Here is a 20,923-nt window from a genome sequence, read left to right as displayed (position 1 = left end):
CCTGTTCCCCCAACCCCCCCCCCCCCCCTGCTGGCCTGGTTGCCCCTAACTGCCCACCCACCAGTCTTGTAGCCCTCAACTGCCCCCCTGCTGGCCTGGTCGCCCCACACAGCCTGCTGTTCGGTTATTACTGTGACAGAGTCCTGGACAATTTGCATATTCCTCTATTATTAGTATAGATAATATACAAATATTGCTGCAAAACTGAAAGGATATCCATGAAGGACTAGATTACACACATAGAATTAAGAAATAGGCACAAAGAACCCTGGCCAGGTAGCCCACTGGGTTAGAGCATTATCCCAATATGCCAAGGTTGCAGTTCAATCCCTGGTCAGGGCACATACAAGAAGCAACCAATGAATGCATAAGTAAGTGGGACAACAAATCGATGTTTCTCTTTCTCCCTTCCTCTCTCTATAAAATCAATCAATAATTTTATTTTTTAAATTGGTGGGTATTGCTTCATTCCCTGCTAATAGTGACCCTACAAGCAAACCCATGTTTCTAAAACCCACCGTCTCCTATAAGAAGAAGCACTAAACCCCCAAAGTGACACAGGACAAGGGCAAGGAATCTGTATGCCCAGGGAAAGGGACTATGACAGGAAACAGTGACTATGGTGAGCAAACTATGCCGATTTTCTGGAAAAGGGCTAAAACTGCAAAGGAGATCAGTTGTGCTGAAGCTTGAATGCATTGAGCCCAACTGCAGACCTAAGGAGTGCTGGCCATTAAGACATGCAAGCATTTTGGCCCTACATGCTTTGGCTCAGGGATAGAGTGTCGGCTTGTGGACTGAAGAATCCCGGGTTTGATTCTGGTCAAGGGCACATACCCCGGCTCGATCCCCAGTAGAGGGCATGTAGGGGGCAGTGGATCAATGATTCTCTCTAATCATTGATGTTTCTATCTCTCCCTTTCCCTTCCTCCCTGAAAAAAAAAAAAAAAAAAGACGCAAGCATTTTAAACTGGGAGGAGATAAGAGGAAGGGCCAGTTGATCCATTTTTATTATGAAGACACTGAAATCTTGTGGTTATGTTCACTTAAAAAAATTGGGAAATTGAAATAATCACAAATATATTAAAAGCCTTGGGGAAACATTTTTCCGCCCCAGGGGAAAAATATAAGTAATTGTTAAAATACTATCTAGGAAGTTATTATAATAGATTATTCAGATTCTAGGATATCATGATACTGACTAAATCTTAAAGCAGGTTGGCTTTGGGTTATAATGGGATCTTCCTAAAATTGAGTTTAGGAGAAAATAGTGAATAAAGAACAAAATTGAAGAATTTGAACAGTACAGACTTTTGGGGCCTTTAAAATCTTCCATTTATGTGTGTAGATTAATGTGTGGATCTTCAAAATGGCATTTTCCCACTGTCCATTTGGAATACAATAAGACAAATTAATACAAATCAAAATAATATGGCATCAGCATCACATAATTTGTGTACACTGATGTAGTAACAGATTTAATTTAGTGCAGCTTTTGAGAAGTCTTTTGTGTTTCAATTTATACAGCTGCTATCCAGGCCTACGCTGGCCAATCTCTCAGCCTTGATTGTCTTGCCTGACTGAGTCTCTCTTTCTCTCTCTTTTAAAGACTTTATTATTGTCCTATCCGGTTTGGCTCAGTGGATAGAGTGTTGGCCTGCAGACTGTAGGGTCCTGGGTTCGATACCAGTCAAGGGCACATGCCTGGGTTGCGGACTTGATCCCCAGTAGGGGGTGTGCAGGAGGCAACTGATCGATGTTTCTCTCTCATTGATGTTTCTAACTCTCTATCCCTCTCCCTTCCTCTCTGTAAAAAATCAATAATAAAAAAAAGATGCCAACTCCCTTAAAAAAAAAAAAGACTATGTTTAGTTTTGTTAGAAACCACCAAACTGTCTTCCAAAGTGGGGATACCATTTTGCATTTCCACCAGGAATGAAAGAGAGCTCCTGTTGTTCCACATTCTGGCCAGCATTTGTCAGTGTTTTGGCCATTCAAATAGCTGTATAGTGGTATCTTATTATTTTAATTTGCATTTCCCTAATGACATATGCCTTGGAGAATTTTTCATATGCTTCTTTGCCACCTGTATGTCTTCTTTGGTGAGGTGTCTATTAAGGGCATTGGCCCACTTTTATTTATTGGTAGCTGTGCTTTTTAGGACTGTATCTCTATAGTCCTATCCATCATAAATTGTACGTTAATGTCTTTGGTCCATTTTTAAAAATCAGATTGTTTTCTTGTTGTGAGTTTTTAAATTTTTTTTAATTGATTTTTAGTGAAAGAGAGAGGAAGGGAAAGGGATGGAGAGATAGAAACATCAATGATGAGAGAGAATCATTGATTGGCTGCCTCCTGAACACCCCACACTGGGGATTGAGCCTGCAACCTGGACATGTGCCCTGACTGGGAATTGAACCATGACCTCCTGGTTCATAGGTCAATGCTCAATCACTGAGCCATGCCAGCCAGGCTTGTTGTGAGTTTTAACAGGTTTTTTTTTGTATATTTTGGATAACAGTCCTTTTATCAGATGGATCTTTTGCAAATATTTTCTCCCAGTCTGTGGCTTGTCCTTTAATGAGACCCTGGCATTGTCTTTTGCAACACAAGGTTTTAATTTTTTTTTAAATGTATTTTTATTGATTTCAGAGAGGAAAGGAAAGGAGAAGGAGAGAGAGATAGAAACGTCAATGATGAGAGAGAATCATTGAATGGCTGCCTCCTGCACACCCCCTACAGGGGATTGAGCCCGCAACCCAGTCATGTGCCCTACTGAGCCAAACCAGCTAGGGCCAAGGTTTTAATTTTAATGAAGTTCAGCTTATCAATTTTTTTTTCATGGATTGTGCGTTTGGTGTTGTATCTAAAAAGTTATCATATATACCAAAGTCATCTAGTTTTCTCTTATGCCTCCTATGTTTCTCCTAGGGTATCTTCTAGGAGTTATATGTTTTATGATTTACATTTAGGTCTATGATTCATTTTGAGTTAAATTTTGTAAAGGGTGAAAGGTCTGTGTCTAGATTCATTTTTTTTTGTTTTTTGTTTTTCCTTGTTGTTCCAGCACCATTTGTTGAAAAGATTATTTTTGCTCTATTGTATTGCCTTTGCTCCATTGTCGAAGATCAGTTGTCTGTATTTATGTGGGTCTGTTTCTGGGCTCAGTATTCTATTCCATTGATCTATTTGTCTATTCTTTTGATTATCATAACTTGAAGTTGGGTGGTGTCAGTCCTCCAATTTTGTTCTTCTCTTTCAATATTGTGTTGGTTATTCTGGGTCTTTTGTTTCTCATTTAAACTTTAGAATTATTTTGCCAGTATCTATAAAATAACTTGCTTGGATTTTGACTGGGATTGCATTTAATGTATAGATCAAATTGGAAAGAGCTGACATCTTGACAGTATTGAGTCATCCTATTTATGAACTTGGAATATTTCTCCATTTTTAAGTTCTTTGATTTGGTTCACTACAAAATTCTGATGAACCAAACTATAAAACTCTGATTTTCCTCATGATAGATCTTGTACATATATTGTTAGATTTATACCCAAGTATTTTATTTTGGGGGGCTGGTAATGTAAATGGTATTGTATTTTTAATTTTATCTTTTTGTTTGTATTTTTAAATTCCACTTTTATTTTTCTTTTTCAATGTTTTCTAAATTTGTTTTTTTTAAATTCCACTTTTATATATTAACCTTGTACCCTACAACCTTACTACAATTGCTTATTAATTCCAGGAGCTATTTATTTTTTAATCCTCACCCAAGGATATTTTAAAAAATTGATTTTAGAGAGAGAGGAAGAGGGAGAGATAGAGAGAGAAATACCAATCAGTTGCTTCCCATACCTGCCCCAACCAGAGATAAAACCTGCAACCTAGTTACGTGCCCTGACTGGGATAGAATCCACAACCTTTGCTGTACGAGATGACGCTTCAACCAACTGAGCCACCTGGCCAGGGCTCCAAGGTTTATTTTGTTGATTCTTTTGGGTTTTCTATATAGATGATTATGTCATCTGTAAACAAAGACAGTTTTATCTCCAACTAGTCCCCTGGCCACCCTGGCTGCAAGAGAGGCCAGGACATGGAATATTTAACAGGGTAGCCTTGTACTTAACCAAAATTCCTATTCAGAAAGAACAGCTATTAGAAGATAGCCCTGCCCTATCCTGGACATTCATGATTTATTTAGATTTTTTTAATTTCTTGGGAAAAAGATGGAAATAACATTGTCACTGATAATTTTTTTCTAAAGTAAGTAATCTTTATATTGAAACAAAGGAAACATGATATTCAATCAAATAAGAGAAACATTGGCAATGTACTTGTGCAAAAGCTTTTTCTAAAAAATTTGTCCATTGACTGCTGTTTATTGATGCTTCTAAAAAATAGTTACCTACTCATTGCACCTACCCAGATAAGGGATGCAGTTATGATTGGACCTTACCATGGCCAATCATTTCTCTCTCAGGAAGGCTAAAGGAGAGATCAGAACACCACCCTGCTTAGAAATGGACACTATTGTGTTCCAAATCTTTGTGTTCTACCTAAAGGTTATGGAAAAGGGAAGGAATCTCATAAACAGAGGACTGGAGTCATGTGGTGAAGTCTGGATGCTGTGTGGTTTTGGATAGAGAGTAAAAATGCAATAGAGAATCTGTTGTGACTAGCCTGTACGTCTCTGCCTTGGTGCTTAAGAACCATAACTAGGCCTGACTCAAAGAGAGGGACAGTCTGCTGTGGAGAGAGCTGATGAATCCAGTGCTCTTGTTCAATGGATGGGGTGAAGCAGAGACTCTACAGCAGGTAGGTTTTGTAGAAGAGGGGCTACAGTTATAGCTATGGGTTTGGATTTCTTCCCTTTTATTTATTTAAAAATATTTTTATTGATTTCAGAGAGGAACAGAGAGGGAGAGAAAGATAGAAAAATCAATGATAAGAGAGCATCATCGATCGGCTGCCTCCTTCACGCCCCCCACTAGGGATTGAGCCTGCAACCTGGGCATGTGCCCTTGACTGGAATCGAACCAGGGACCCTTCAGTCAGCATGCCGATGCTCTATCCACTGAGCCAAACCAGCCAGGGTCGTTTTATTAAGATGAGATGGTTTTAAATGTATTTACTGTGTAAAATTGTTTTTATCAGAATGCTATTTACAATAACTGCTCAAATGTATATCTGTAACAGGTTAAAAGTTTTAATGTGACTATTAAGAAACATGTATAGTTGCACTATGAAACATCTCCATTTAAGAAAGTCTAACATTTTATATATTTTTTTGTTTATAGCCTATACAGTTCAGATACCCGAGAGTATGTCTCCATCTGTGGCCACAGAAACTTATGTGAAAGCTTTGGATTTTTGCCATGGACCTCTGGACCACTATGACTTTCTGATCAAAAATCATGAGATAAAGGAGGATGCACATCAAAGAAGAGTCATACAGTGTTTGCAGAAGTTACACGAGGACCTTAAAGGATACAGTATAGAGGCAGAAGGCATTTTTTCAAAGGTGAGGTTTGTGTGATGCTAAAGATTAAACAGTTAAAAGTATAAGCATTCTATAAAATGGATTAGATGCAGTCGGGTACAATCTGAAACAGCTTCAAAATTTCCCACCAGTTCCTTTAAATAAGCTCTGTTGATCCCCATATCTGACCTCTTGATGTTCCATAGCTTTCCTTCACCTTGGGGGGATTCAGATTGCTTCATGTTTACATAATAGTTGGTGCCATCCAGTCAAAATAAAAACTTCAGTGCCCTTCAAATGTTTCCCTTTCTCTTGCTGAGGCATAGCCAAGGATCAGCAGTGAAGGTGGAGTGATTTGTTCTTCTCCTTTCCCTCCTCCTCCTTTCTCTGCTTGCCTGGCTTTTCTAGGGTCAGAATGAGAGGGATAGAAGATTAAAGTGAAATAGCAGTCGTAAGTGACCAGTTAAGGGCCTTTGGTGTGATAGATATTGACATGCTAGCTCTTTGTTGAGGGGCACAGTGGTGGGTTCCTCAGGACCGCCCCAGTGCTCCACTCTTTGACCTCTTATGACTGTATCAGAATACCTCCCACCACTGCATGGGCAGCTTTAGTCAGCCTCCTGCCCTTGGACTTCTGCTGATAAGAAGTAGACATCAGTCTCTGTCTTAGTCCTGTGTACTCCCATGATCCTGGGGACATGTCAAGTTCTTCCATGAACTCTTCCACACCCTGCTTTGATAGCTGACTATAGATTTCCTCAGCTAAGCAAGCATTCTGCTTACACTCAATCCTCACTTTTTTAGATGCTTCTCTTAGGTTACCCCTGCACTTGGCATGAGGTTTATCTGGGGGAAATGCCACAGCATTTCTTACCCAGCTAACAGCTTTCACTTTGATGACTTTCTTCAGTTCTACTTTGGTTTTAGAGCTGATCTCCCCCCCTTTTAAATAATTCCTGCATGGATCTAACTAGTGCCTCTCTTAAGAGTGTAGGAAACCTTATCTCCCCTTATCCTCAGCTTTGAGCTTTTGCTGAAATTCTAAGATGACAGGAAAACTCCCATTCCTTATCCCATTATAGAAGTCAATGTCCTCAGTGGTGTCATCTTCAAATTATGAAGGATATTAATAGTAATAAGAGTTAGAATGTGGTTTAATCAAAGGAACTAGTTTTCTTTTAATTGGCCAAATCGCCCATCCCCTGCTCCCACACATGAATATTTGTTTATTATGTGGTCTTTAGGAGAAAGGTCCTGTATAATATGTGTTAGTAGTGCTTTATTAAAAATGATGGAAAGTAATTTTACTTTTTAAAAAGCACTCAGAGTATCCTATCTAATAAAAGAGAAACATGGTAATTAGCCGTACAGCCGCTACCCTTCCCATTGGCTAATCACTGAGAAATGCAAATTAACTGCTAACCAAGATGGCGGCCGGCAGCCAGGCAGCTGACGTGAACAGGGAGGCTTGCTTGCTTCAGTGATGGAGGAAGCCAGGTTCTCCGCCTGCCTTGCCAGCCTCTCAGCTGCTCTCTAAGAAACATTGTAACAAATATAGAAGCTAAAGTGACAGGGGGGAGCTCCTCAACCCCCTGATCGGCCCTGCTCTGTGTGTGACAGGGGGTGGTGCCCCAACTCCCCTATTGGCCCTACTCTGTGAGTGACAGGGGGGAGCTCCTCAACCCCCTGATCGGCCCTGCTCTGTGTGTGACAGGGGGTGGTGCCCCAACTCCCCTATTGGCCCTACTCTGTGAGTGACAGGGGGGAGCTCCTCAACCCCCTGATCGGCCCTGCTCTGTGTGTGACAGGGGGTGGTGCCCCAACTCCCCTATTGGCCCTACTCTGTGAGTGACAGGGGGGAGCTCCTCAACCCCCTGATCGGCCCTGCTCTGTGTGTGACAGGGGGTGGTGCCCCAACTCCCCTATTGGCCCTACTCTGTGAGTGACAGGGGGGAGCTCCTCAACCCCCTGATCGGCCCTGCTCTGTGTGTGACAGGGGGTGGTGCCCCAACTCCCCTATTGGCCCTACTCTGTGAGTGACAGGGGGGAGCTCCTCAACCCCCTGATCGGCCCTGCTCTGTGTGTGACAGGGGGTGGTGCCCCAACTCCCCTATTGGCCCTACTCTGTGAGTGACAGGGGGGAGCTCCTCAACCCCCTGATCGGCCCTGCTCTGTGTGTGACAGGGGGTGGTGCCCCAACTCCCCTATTGGCCCTACTCTGTGAGTGACAGGGGGGAGCTCCTCAACCCCCTGATCGGCCCTGCTCTGTGTGTGACAGGGGGTGGTGCCCCAACTCCCCTATTGGCCCTACTCTGTGAGTGACAGGGGGGAGCTCCTCAACCCCCTGATCGGCCCTGCTCTGTGTGTGACAGGGGGTGGTGCCCCAACTCCCCTATTGGCCCTACTCTGTGAGTGACAGGGGGGAGCTCCTCAACCCCCTGATCGGCCCTGCTCTGTGTGTGACAGGGGGTGGTGCCCCAACTCCCCTATTGGCCCTACTCTGTGAGTGACAGGGGGGAGCTCCTCAACCCCCTGATCGGCCCTGCTCTGTGTGTGACAGGGTACGGAGCCCCAACCCCCCTGATCGGCCCTGCTCTGTGCATGACAGGGGGCAGCGCCCCAACCCCCTGATCGGCTCTGCTCTGTGTGTGACGGGGTGGCGCCGCAACTTCCCTATCGACCCTGCCTTGAGTGTGACAGGGGGCGGTGCCCCAACCCCCCAATTGGCCGTACCCTGAGCGTGACTAGGGGTGGCATCGCAACCTCCCGATCCGCCCTGCTCTGTGCATGACAGGGGGCGGCCCTCAACTCCCCAATCGGCCCTGCTCTGAGCCCCAGGAGGGGCTGCACCTAGGGATTGGGCCTGCCCTCTGCCACCCAGGAGCAGGCCTAAGCCAGCAGGTTGTTATCTCCTGAGGGCCAGACTGCACAGACTGCAAGAGGGCACAGGCCGGGCTGAGGGGCCCCCCCTACCCCCCGAGTGCACAAATTTTTGTACACCGGGCCTCTAGTAATTAAATAGTTTTGTTTTTATGTAAAGAAAAAGGCTGTCATTGTGTTAATATCTTTTGGTTAAAAGGAATAGAGATTCACTTAGGTTACAGAAAGAAATGAAGATTTAGAAACACTGCATATGCATATAGAAATGAAGGGCATCTCCATTACACAGCCAGGCCTCCTGGAGCTTGAGTCTCAGAACCAGTGCCTCTGAAAGCTTTGAAGAGTTGACAGGCAGTAGTAGCAGGTACTAGTTACTCCACTGCTCTCCTACTCATGAAATCCATTTCCTCTTTTGTTCCTTTCCCCGCCATGTCCATTTTCACTTCTGTTTGTTTTACCAGCTTCTAAATTCTCTCCCTGAATCTGTGGTTTAAATTGCCCTGTAAGAATCTGATCACTTCATCACCAATCACTTCATCAGTGTTTGGGTAGAGCTTTCACACCGGGTTTTTCAGAGGCCACTAGTCAGTGTAAAGGTGGGATCTCTGCATAAGTTTCCATCCAGACCTCCTGTGAGCAGGGCTGTTTCCCTCAGAAGTAGACCACAAGTATAGTAGCACTATGATTGACTAGTCCAGCACAATAGTTATTGGAAATAATGACGAATCATCCCTTTTGATGACCAACCTTTTCTCCTTTAACCATATATCCAAAGTTTTAAGTGAGTAAAGTACTAAAAAGTTTGGAAAACTTAGACTTCTCATGTACTGCCTCCTAATTATAGATTGCAATATAGGTGGTCTTGCAAATAAAACAATAACTTGGTTATGTGTCATAGCCAGGAAACAAGATGTTTTACTTAATGGGATTTTTTGGTTACCTGAGAATTTAGTCTCATGAATTTATATCTTGTTCCCTTTCTAGTCCTCTTCCTTTTTAAAATACAGTCTTTTTTCCTCTTCCCCTTTCTGTATCATCTCTGGGGCTCATCTTCCTGTGGTTGGTGAACTTCCCATCCAATCAGAAGTATCCTTAAATCATTAACTTATCTGGTTGCCAATTCAACAATATTTGTTCCCTTTAAAATTTTTGTTTGGCAAAATAAAACCCATAAGTAAAAAAAAAATAAAAATAAAAAATTATTGTTTGGCTCTTCTTAGAGGTGTTCTCCCACACTTCCACCATTGATTTCTGAATTGGCTATGATGGTTCTACCTAGTAAATAACCCTGGTTTAATTGTATAATTGTAATCTTATGTAAGTAGGAGATTTGACATGTCAGCTAGCTTTCAGTGTGTTTAATGAAAGCTTATATTTGTTAAATGCTAAAGCATATGTGAATAAATGTTTAGTTGTTAGATCAAATATCTCTTTGTGGTAATATTTGTCCTGTAATTTCTTCAGTCTACCAAATCTTTAACATTGTAAAAGACCCAATCAGCGCCCTAGCCAGTTTAGCTCAGTGGATAGTGTCAGCTCGCAGACTGAAGGGTCCTGGGTTCGATTCCAGTCAAGGGCACATACCTTGGTTGCAGGCTCCATCCCTGACCCTGGTCAGGGTGTGTGTGGGAGGCAACCAATTGAAAACAAACAAACAAACAAACAAAAAAAACAACAAGAGAGCCCACTTCCACTTCCTCTAAATATCAATGGAAAAAATATGCTCAGGTGAGGATTAACAAAAAAAAAAAAAGAAAAAAAAGAAGAAGAAAGAAAGAAAATGACCCAATCATCTAACAGAATTTGAGTAAGACATCTATAAAGCTTTAGTTTTTGAAGATTGTAAGATGCCACAAACCTATTTCTTATAAAAAAATAAACACTGATATGCTGATTATCAGAGAAGGAAAATTGGACTATTAGGTTTTCCAGCGATAGAAGAACTTTATTTATAGTGTTCTTAATTTTGGTAAATAAAATTTATGGTTTTATGAACATTTGACTTTTTTTTTTAAAGTATATTTTATTGATTTTTTTACAGAGAGGAAGGGAGAAGGAGAGGGATAGAGAGTTAGAAACATCGATGCGAGAGAAACATTGATTCAGCTGCTTCCTGCACACTCCCTACTGGGGATGTGCCCGCAACCAAGGTACATGCCCTTGACCGGAATCGAACCTGGGACCCTTCAGTCCCCAGGTTGACACTCTATCCACTGAGCCAAACTGGTCAGGGCTTGACTTTGTTTTTAATACAGATATTTAAACATTCATTATAGTGGACTGTATGTTTTTCCTCATTGTACTCCTAAGAAACTTTCTGTAAGGCTAATCTATAATATTAAAATAAAGTACACCTTCCCAAGATGCCAAAATCGTTAATGAGATAAAATTGGTAGCATATTGTTTGGCTGCTTTCACCTACCTACATAGCAAGGTTTTCTCTACTAAAAATTTGAAAAAGTTGCATGCAGATGACCATGTTATGTTAGCAACAAACTATGAAGAATGAGCATGTATGAACACTTTACTTTTGTTATCAAATAAGACTTACAACCAGGTTAATCTGACACGTTTAATGTATGCATAATTGTTATTGTGCTGTGAGGTAATTAGGCATAAATGGTAAGTAGTTCATGTAAATCACTATAATTAGAATTACTTTTACACAGCCAAATCAAGCATTTCTGGAGTCAGGGAGGGAGACAATTAAATGGAGTGTGAAGCTACTCTGAAAATCTGTTTCCATTAATCAGGGGTACACAGACTGCCAGGTTTTTTTATCTTTTGGGGGGAGACATCATAGCCCAAGAGACCTGGGAATTGGCAGGGAGCGGGGCGGGGGACACAAATTCCTTTCCTTTTTCTCCTGCTCTCCACAAAATAATTTTCAGTTTTTCCCGATGAGAAATTATTATTTCCAGTTTCCTCATACATCCCACCATTTTTTATTTGGATACCTTTCCTTACCTCCCAAGAACAATGCATTTAGCAGGTAGAAAAGAACCGTCCTGTCTTCAATTCAGCTAATCTTAGGTCATAATGCTTGACTTGTTCTGGCTTCTAGCACCTGGAGGCCGTGGGTAGGATCCTGGAATATGGGCTGTGGACACTCTCTCAGGAGATGCGGGAGGCCTAATGGTCTGGAGCCCTTTAGTTAGTTATCCAAGACTTTTCAGAAGGGCCTCTAGGCAGTTTGCTGGTTTTCCCTCCATTCCTCCCTTTATCCCTCCTGCCAAGAAAGTGAGCTTGTTCTCTCCTCCATTCCTCTTCTTAGAACTGGCATTGCCTATAGGTCAGCGGTTCTCAACCTGTGGGTCGCAACCCCTTTGGCGGTCCAACGACCCTTTCACAGGGGTCGCCTAAGACTATCCTGCATATCAGATATTTACATTACGATTCATAACAGTAGCAACATTACAGTTATGAAGTAGCAACGAAAATAATTTTATGGTTGGGTCACAACATGAGGAACTGAATTTAAAGGGCCAGAAGGTTGAGAACCACTGCTCTAGGTAAAGGGAGCTGAGCGATGTGATTTAGGTACAGCTTCCCTCATCTCTGGAACTTTATCCTTTAGAAAATTGTAAGCTACAGTTTTGTTAAATACTAGAAATATTTGAAAATGAATGTTCCTTATCTCAAATTTTTATGAAAGCTGAAGGAAAAGCATTATGTCCTAACCCAGTGATGGTATTATTTGTAAAGAAGTAAGGTTGGGGATCAAACTAAGATTTTTTTTTGGAGAACTACATATGCCAAATACTCACTTAAAATCTGAAATTTGAGCCCTAGCCAGTTTGGCTCTGTGGATAAAGAAAGCATCGCTCCTTGGATTGAAGGGTCCTGGGTTCGATTCCCGTCCAGGGCACGTATCTTGGTTGCAGGCTCCATCCTGGCCCGGCCTAGTCGGGCCTGTGTGGGAGGCAACCAATCGATGTGTTTCTTTCACATCAATGTTTCTCTCTCTCTCTGTTTCTCCTCCTCCCTTCCACTCTCTCTAAATATCAATGGAAAAAATATCCTCAGGTGAGGTTTAACAAACAAACAAAAATAAAATATGTTTAAAAAGAAAATCTGAAATTTGAGAACCAGAGTGTAGGGGCCTGCTTCAGAATCCAGAATAATTAGCCAGTGTAGTCAATTACATCTTTTTTTTTTTTAAGTGCATTCTTTTTTTTTTTGGTTTGATTTGTCTTATTTTATTTTTTTTATCACTTTTTAAAAATTAAAAAAATATTATAAGTATTACAAAGGGTATTACATATGTGTCCTTTTTTTCCCCGCCCTTGACAATCCCCTGGCCTCCCCTACCCCCCAGTGTCTTATGTCCATTGGTTATGCTTATATGCATGCATACAAGTCCTTCGGTTGATCTCTTACCCCCTTCCCTCCTGCCCCCCAACCCTCCCCAGCCTTCCCGCTGCAGTTTGACAATCTGTTTGAGGCAGCTCTGCCTCTGTATCTATTATTGTTCAAGAGTTTGTAATGGTCTCTATTATCCATGAATGTGTGAGATCATGTGGTATTTTTCCTTCATTGACTGGCTTATTTCACTTAGCATAATGCTTTCCAGTTCCATCCATGCTGTTGCAAATGGTAAGAGTTCCTTCTTTTTTACAGCAGCATAGTATTCCATCGTGTAGATGTACCACAGTTTTCTAATCCATTCATCTACTGATGGGCACTTAGGCTGTTTCCAGATCTTAGCTATGGTGAATTGTGCTGCTATGAACATAGGGGTGCATTTATCCTTTCTGATTGGTGTTTCTGGTTTCTTGGGATATATTCCTAGAAGTGAGATCACAGGGTCAAATGGGAGTTCCATTTTTAGTTTTTTGAGGAAACGCCATACTGTCTTCCATAGTGGTTGCACCAGTCTGCATTCCCACCAGCAGTGCACGAGTGTTCCTTTTTCTCCACATCCTCTTCAGCACTTGTCATTTGTGGATTTGTTGATGATAGCCATTCTGACAGGTGTGAGATGGTACCTCATTGTTGTTTTGATTTGCATCTCTCTAGTCAATTACATCTGAAGTTTTTTCATGGTTCCAAAAGGTGAAATTATTTCGTCAAGATGGATGAGAATAAATCCCTTTAAATGAATTTAATAAATTATTAATTTAAAAATGATTAATACTTTATGAAACAAACAATAAATAATTCATTAAGTACATTCCTTAAATTTAGAGAAAGGGGTATAATCCTATTTTAATAGTTTAGGAATAGGGGAGGGGGAGCACAAATTCCTTTCCTTTTTCTCCTGCTCTCCACAAAATAATTTTCAGTTTTTCCCGATGAGAAATTATTATTTCCAGTTTCCTGGAATTTTATCTGTCATTATCAACCAAAGCTGACTGACTACTTTGGTTATGGCAGCTGAATTATGTAGGCCATAAAGAAGCATTAGTACCATGGAATCCATGCTGAGATTATAGTTAGGTCTCTGGGTCAAGGTTCAGCAAATATTTTGTGTAATGGACCACATAGGAAATCTTTTTAGGCTTTGGGAGCCATATGATCTCTGTCGCAATTATCAGTTCTGCCATTGTCAAAGCAGTCACAGACAATACATAAGTAAGTGTATTCCAATAAATATTTATTTACAAAAACAGGTGTCAGGCTGATTTTGGCCCACAAGCCACAGTTTGATCTCTATTCTGGATGACTGCTACCTGGCTAGATTTGGAAGCTGGTGGGAGACCATTAAGTATTTAAGGTTCTACTTGAACTGTACTTAGTCTAGCTTTCCAACCTATCTCCCATTACTTCCCTTTATATATGCCAGGCTGTAGTCAGCAGAACTATTTTGTTCACTGTTCCATTATAGAGGCAAACAGAAAAAATGGAACAAAATAGCTCATAACATACATGGAAACTTGATAAATAAATGAGTTGGCACTGAAAATTAGTGGAAGATAGACTATTCAATAAACAGAGATGACACAATTGATTATCTACATTGAAAGTAAAATAAAATTAAATACCTACTTCTCTAAGCAAAAAATAAATTCTATAGAATTAATGTACTAATTTAAAGTAAAACTTCTTGAAGAAAATACAGAGTAAAGTTCTTTATGAATTTAGGACAAGAAAGTATTTCTTATACAAGATATGAAATACTAAATTATAAAGGCAAAGGTGGATATATTTGACTATACTAAAATTTAAAACTTCTAGTCAATAGAAAGTACCAGAGAAAAAGTGAAAAGGCAGACCACAGTGGGAGAAAATATTTGCATAAAAATAACTGCCTATAGATTACTATCTAGAATATATAATGGATTCCTACCAAATAATAGGAAAAAAGTTGAACAAACCAATAATGGACAAACAAGAGTCAATTTTGGGGGGATAACTAATGGATACCACAAAATTGATAAATAAATTAGGATGTATTTCTGGAATAGAATAGCCTACGGATGATAAACTTCAAAATCAGGATTGTTAACTTGGAGGAAGAAGGGCACAAAGTAGGACTTCAACTATACTTAATGTTTAATTACTGAAATGTTGGGATAAATATGTTAAAATATAAAGATTTGATAAAACTGGGTGATAGATAACCAGGTGTTGAATATTTTCTCCAATTTAGCCTGTTTATATTCCATACTAAAAATATTTTTCAGTGTAATTGTGAGATAATGTAATTCTAGACTCTGATAGTAAGCATTTGCTTCTTGCAAATAGTCGGAGGAAGGGGAATTATTAGCACAGTGCTCAAAAAGGCAGGCATAGGAAATATCTTAGAGGTTTTTGGCAATGGAATTTTCCCTCTCTAAAGTTTCATAATCTGAATTTTCTAGGCCTTAAATCTTTTTCATGAATGTCAGCTGTTTCTGAGTCCTATGTATAGTATGTAGTTATGTCTCCATTTAATATTAGCTTTATACCTCATGTATGGCAATGTTTTGTCTTCCAGGTAATGTGCCCGTTTCATGTACTGGGGAAATAATTAGCCAGTGTCTTCTTGCCATCTAAAGGAGAATTGATAACATTCCCAGAATGGGTCCTGAGGAAAGTAGTTCCATTGTGTAGCTGGGAAAAGCAAATGATTTTTAGTTTTACAGAAACATCTATCATAGCTAGAATATGTATTTCTTGTTTAACAAGGACCCTGAATTATTGTATATACTAGAGGCCCAGTGCACGAATTTGTGCACCAGTGGAGTCCCTGGTACTGGCCTGCAGGATTGGGCCGAAACTGGCTCTCTGACATCCCCTAAGGGGTTCCAGATTGTGAGAGGGCTCAGGCCAGGCCGATGGCCCCCACCGGTGCACGATTGGGGCCGGGGAGGGATGGGGGAGGTTGGCTAGCCAGGGAGGGACCACAGGAGGGCTCCAGGTTGTGTCCAGCCTGTCTTGCTTAGTCCTGATCGCCCAGACCCCAGCAGCAAGCTAATCTACTGGTCGACTGTCTGCCCCCTGGTGGACTGTCTGCCCCCTGGTGGTCAGTGCACGTCACAGCAAGCAGTTGAGCATCCTTGGCATATCATTAGCATATTATGCTTTGATTGGTTGACCAGACGACAGGACGACCGGACACTTAGCATATTAGGCTTTTGTTATATAGGAAATCCCATTAAACAAGAAGAGTTGTTCCTCACTATGTGCTAGGCTCCATGCAGGAGCCAAGGATACATATGTGAATAAGAGGAAAATTTTTTTATTTTAGTGATACCTTGTTCAGCATAGAGAATAATCATAAGCAGTTATTTATAGCTCAGTGAATTAAGTACAAAAATTCAGGTGGGTATAAAATACATATGAGAACTGTCTTTGAGTGCCCACTTTAAAAGGATATAAGTTTATTCTACTCTATATTATTGCTTCACTTAGCACTTATAATTCTGATTCTTATGAAGAAATTTTATGAATCACATTACTATTGATTTACTCTTGGACTAGATTCCAAATGTGATTATATACATTGAAATTAATATAAAACTACAAAATATATATGGTACAAATTTATATAATTAAGATTATATGTATTAACTATTTGCTCCTGGGAAATATCAGTATCACCACGTTTAAAACAATTTGTTCAACATGTTTTTTTAAACAAATACCAATTAAAAATATATTCAAGTTATTTTTGCATTTGTCTTATAATTACTGGTAAAATAAATATAAGATACTGCTCTTGGCATATAGAATGGCTTTGCCATTTCATATGTGTCCAATATCTGAACTGTCATGTAACAGTTTCAGTATTACATAAATTCTGCATTGTTTCTGTAGTATTGGACTGTTAATTAAATTAAATGCAATATTTACTGTCTAGAGATAATAATAAAATGTAAATAATGTACTCAATAAGATTAAAATTTAAATAAACTTTATAAAAACACTTCTGAGAATTATTGTATAAAGTTTCCATTTGTGCAAAGTATATTACTTAAATAATAGCAATTTTTTTGAAACTAATATTGAGAATTGAAAATTACTTTTAAAGAGAGACAAAAAGTCTCATGTTTCTACTCAGTTCAGGATGTTCAGTAGAGGGTTTGTATGAAGACTGAGTCAACTCTAAAGGTAATTTTCTATTTTCACAACGTGAGGATGGCCATGGAAAATACAGCTCAAAGGAGAGAAAATCAGGAAAACCTCTTGGTAGATAGATAGTCGGCTAGAAAAATGCCTTGGCAGAACGTATTTATGGAGTAGGAAATTTTAAGAATTCATTTCAAGAATTGTCCGTTGAAATCACCGGCAACAAGGACTTTGATTTGGAGGAGGAGGTGGGGAGGAAAACAAGGTAGCCAGGGTGAGAATCTGAGGAGAGGGGAGTGAAAAGATCTCTTTTCAGATGAAGGCCGATCGTTTGGTGAAGGACATATGTGTGTGGCACGTTGCATTTGGAAAAGTGGTGGGATGTGATAGGTTTTGATTTATGTTCTAGTTAGATTTTCCTTTCTCTTCAGTTATTTTTCCATAAAATCTGTTTCAGCTAAGTTCAGAGTTATACCTAGTGAGCTCTTCACCGTTGCCCTTCCCATGTGCTGTTCCTGATGATTCTCTATGAAGGAAGCATCTTTTAGGTTATCCTTCTTCACTGAAGATTCACACAATAATTTTCCACTGATTCAGAAGACAGTTGTCCTGGTTGCTGTCAGCCTCTCCTTGTGTCTTTGTGAGAGGTTAGGTTCCTATATCTATTTGCCTCTCTGTGACTGTGTGTGAGTTCTCATTCCCTCTTTAGTGTCAGAGGAAGCCTGGGAGGCTGCTTGAATTTCTCAAATTCAGAACCTCAACCAGGTTCAGACTGAGGGTTATTGTCCACATCTTTCTTTTGAGGAACTCCACATTGATTTGAGAACTATGCTTATGTCCCGGGCATCCCTCTGAATTAGTGGTGAACTGGAGTGGATCATACCTAGCGCAGCTTCACCTCAGCTAGTCCAGAATCAGATTATCAGCTAGGAGTGAGTGACATGGAAGGGTTTGCTGAGGAAATTGCCTCCTGTCATTTGTTTCCCAGTGGCACATGTAGGCACTTACACATACATGCTCATTGCTTGAATGCATGAGACATTAAAAAGTAATTTGCATCTTCAAATTCTGTTATAATCAGAAGTTGAGCCACTTCTTATGCTAGTTGTCTTAGAGGTTTAAGCTCACCTCCCCCCTCCACAACACACATTTGCTAGTTACTTAGGTACTTAAATAGACTTAATTATACTTGTAAACTGAACAAATTGGTGTACTTTAGGTTAAGAGGGTTCTCTTGCAAATCTGCTGAAGGCATTTAAAAAAAGATTTTCATTTGTAGAAAATTTATGGGTGCTAACATATAGTTCTGTTTTTAGTTTGTAAAGATCTTAGAAACCTGAAGTGATATACTTTTATCAAAAAGTGATCTATGTTGAGAGTGATGTAATGCTAGTTTTTAAAAGATATAATTATGCTCAGCATTCCAGCTGGAATAATTGTCTCTAATTCTGTCATTTTAGGAGATAATAGTGGAATGGCGGAGAGAGTGGGAAGTAACAGGAAAAGTAGTATTTCTGCATTTTAAATAAATCTAAAACTTTTTAAAAAAAATATATTTTTTCAGAGAAGAAGGGTGAGGGAGAGAGAGATAGAAATATCAATGATGAAAGAGAATCATTGATTGGCTGCCTCCTGCACACCCCCTACTGGAGATCAAGCCAACAACCGCAGCATATGCCCTGACCGGTAATAGAACAGTGACGCTCAACTAATGAGCCACACTGGCTGGGCTCAAAAACTCTTTTTATTTTAACAGGACCAACCTTATTATCTACTTGTCCTAATGGAAATTATGCCACAATAGCAGGTGGATAGTAACCCAGAAAGACCGAGGACATGCTATTTTACTTTATAGCTTTGATGAGAATTATGTTGGATTATTTTTAACACTAGAATTTTGATATAAGGAACAATGGATAAAGTTAGAATGATTCAATCAAAATATTTGGAATGATGGATGACAAATGTTTACTCTGCAGTAGTTAGATGAATAATTTTGGTAAAAGTTTTGGAAGCAGTTGTCTAAAATGCAAATATTCAGATACTTTTGGAATAATTTAGATTTAATTCAAAAGTAAAAGCCATATACTAATTAGTCACCTTATCAAATTTTGTGGTTTATTTCCCCCCAACTATTAAATTTTGAAAAAATTTCACAATTACACTTAAATCCACTAACAGTTAACATTATGTTCCATTTGTTCTTTCTCTCTCTTGACATATATTTTTTCTTTAATCACGTGAAAGTAAATTACAACATCATAACACTTGACCCTGAAAACATCATTATGTATCTCCTAACAAAGATATTCTTCTGCATAACTATATTACCTTATCACACCCAAGACAATTAACTGGACATTCTGCCTTTTTATTAGAATGTCTTTGCTTTTCCTCCAAACTAGAATAGCTTTTTCTATTTTACATCTGACTAGAATAGCTTGTTCTATTTTTACTCAACCTGTAAGCTCACAGGCTATCTCCCTTCTATAATTTTTCCTTAATCACCCTCATGCAAAATTAATTGCTTCCCTTTTGGTTTCTTTAAGCCCCTAATTCCTGCTTTTCTTTTCTTTTTTTAATATATTTTTATTGATTCAGAGAGGAAGGGAGAAGGAGAGAGAGATAGAGACATCAATGATGAGAGAGAATTATTGATCAGCTACCTTCTGCAGCCCGCTACACGGGCATATGCCCTGGTCAGGAATCGAACTGTGACCTCCTGGTTCATAGGTCAATGCTCAACCACTCAGCCGTGCCGGCCAGGCTATTCCTGCTTTTCTCACAGAGGTTTCGAACCTCTTGGCTCCCAGCTTCATTATGTCTTTTTCACAGTGCCATAGGCTGAAAGAAAAACCCAGCAGTTTCACTTTTTTTTAAAGTTGGGGGGAAGGGGGTGATGTTGGTTATTTTATGTTTTAAAAAGATGTTAAATTGATTTTTAGAGAGAGGAAGGTAGAGGGAGAGGGAGAGAGAGAGAAACAGATGAGAGAGAGAAACATCCATTGGTTGTCTCCCACAAACACATCCTGACTGGGGATCAAACCCGAAACCTGGGTATGTGCCCTGACCGGGAATCAAATTGGTGACCTTTCAGTGCACAGGATGACGCTCAACCCTCTGAGCTACACCCGTCAGGGCCAGATCTCCTATTCTAATGCAGTAAGAATCCTCAAGGTATGTATCAAGTCCATTTAGGCATGGCAATGGCTAAAGTAATAAACATAAAAAAGGCTGATATATTTTGGAACTAGTGGCTGTTTGAAAATGTCCAACTTAATGCCAGGATTTACTCAAAGTGTATGGTTCAATAAAATTTTTCTAGTTGCCAACTTCCAACTGTTTTGTTTTTTGTTTTTTAACACTTCTGGAAACCTTCCCACATTAAAAAAAATTTTAATTTAATTTTTTCTATCACCATTTATCCCATCCATGCCCTCTTTCACCTCCACCGATTCCTCTTTGCCCCCACAATCACCACACTGTTGTCTGTGTCTTCTCTGTCTTTTTTTCTTTTTTTGCGCAGTACCTCCACCCCTACCCTCCCTACCCCCATCCAAAGCTGTCTGCCTGCTGTCTGTGTCTATGAGTCTGTCTCTGTTTTGCTTGGTAGTTCAGTTTCATTAAATTCTACACATGAGTGAAATCATATGGTATACTTGTCTTTCTCTGACTGGCTTATTTCACTTAGCATAATGTTGTCCAGGTCCATCCATGCTGTCACAAAGGGTAAAATTTTCTTCCTTTTTACAGCAGAGTAGCATTCCATTGTGTCAATTTACCACAGCATTTTTTTAAAATTAAATCTTTATTGTTCAGATTATTACATTTGTTCCTCTTTTTCTCCCCCATAACTCCCCTCCACCCAGTTCCCACCCCACCCTCCGCCCTCACTCCCCACCCACTGTCCTCATCCATAGGTGTACGATTTTTGTCCAGTCTCTTCCCGCATCCCCCATACCCCTTTCACCCCCAGAATAGTCAGTCCATTCCCTTTCTATGCCCCTGATTCTATTATAATCACCAGTTTATTCTGTTCATCAGATTATTTATTCACTTGATTTTTAGATT

At 39.9% G+C, this 20,923-nt stretch overlaps 1 protein-coding gene across 2 annotated transcripts in view; it reads left to right on the top strand.

Annotated features, from left to right (window-relative positions):
- The window catches only part of LACE1 (lactation elevated 1), a 157,689-nt gene that overhangs the window by 14,014 nt on the left and 122,752 nt on the right, over positions 1-20,923 (top strand). For both annotated transcript variants that reach the window (XM_005883782.2, XM_014531357.1), the window contains exon 2: positions 5,298-5,521. In XM_005883782.2, coding sequence (XP_005883844.1) covers positions 5,298-5,521 — 224 coding nt within the window. The remainder of the gene's footprint in view (positions 1-5,297; positions 5,522-20,923) is intronic.

This window comes from Myotis brandtii, unplaced genomic scaffold (assembly GCF_000412655.1).
Source record: "Myotis brandtii unplaced genomic scaffold, ASM41265v1 scaffold8, whole genome shotgun sequence".
NCBI classification, from domain to species: Eukaryota; Metazoa; Chordata; class Mammalia; order Chiroptera; family Vespertilionidae; genus Myotis; species Myotis brandtii.
Note: the sequence above shows the minus strand (reverse complement) of the source record. Positions and strands in the feature narration are given on the sequence as shown.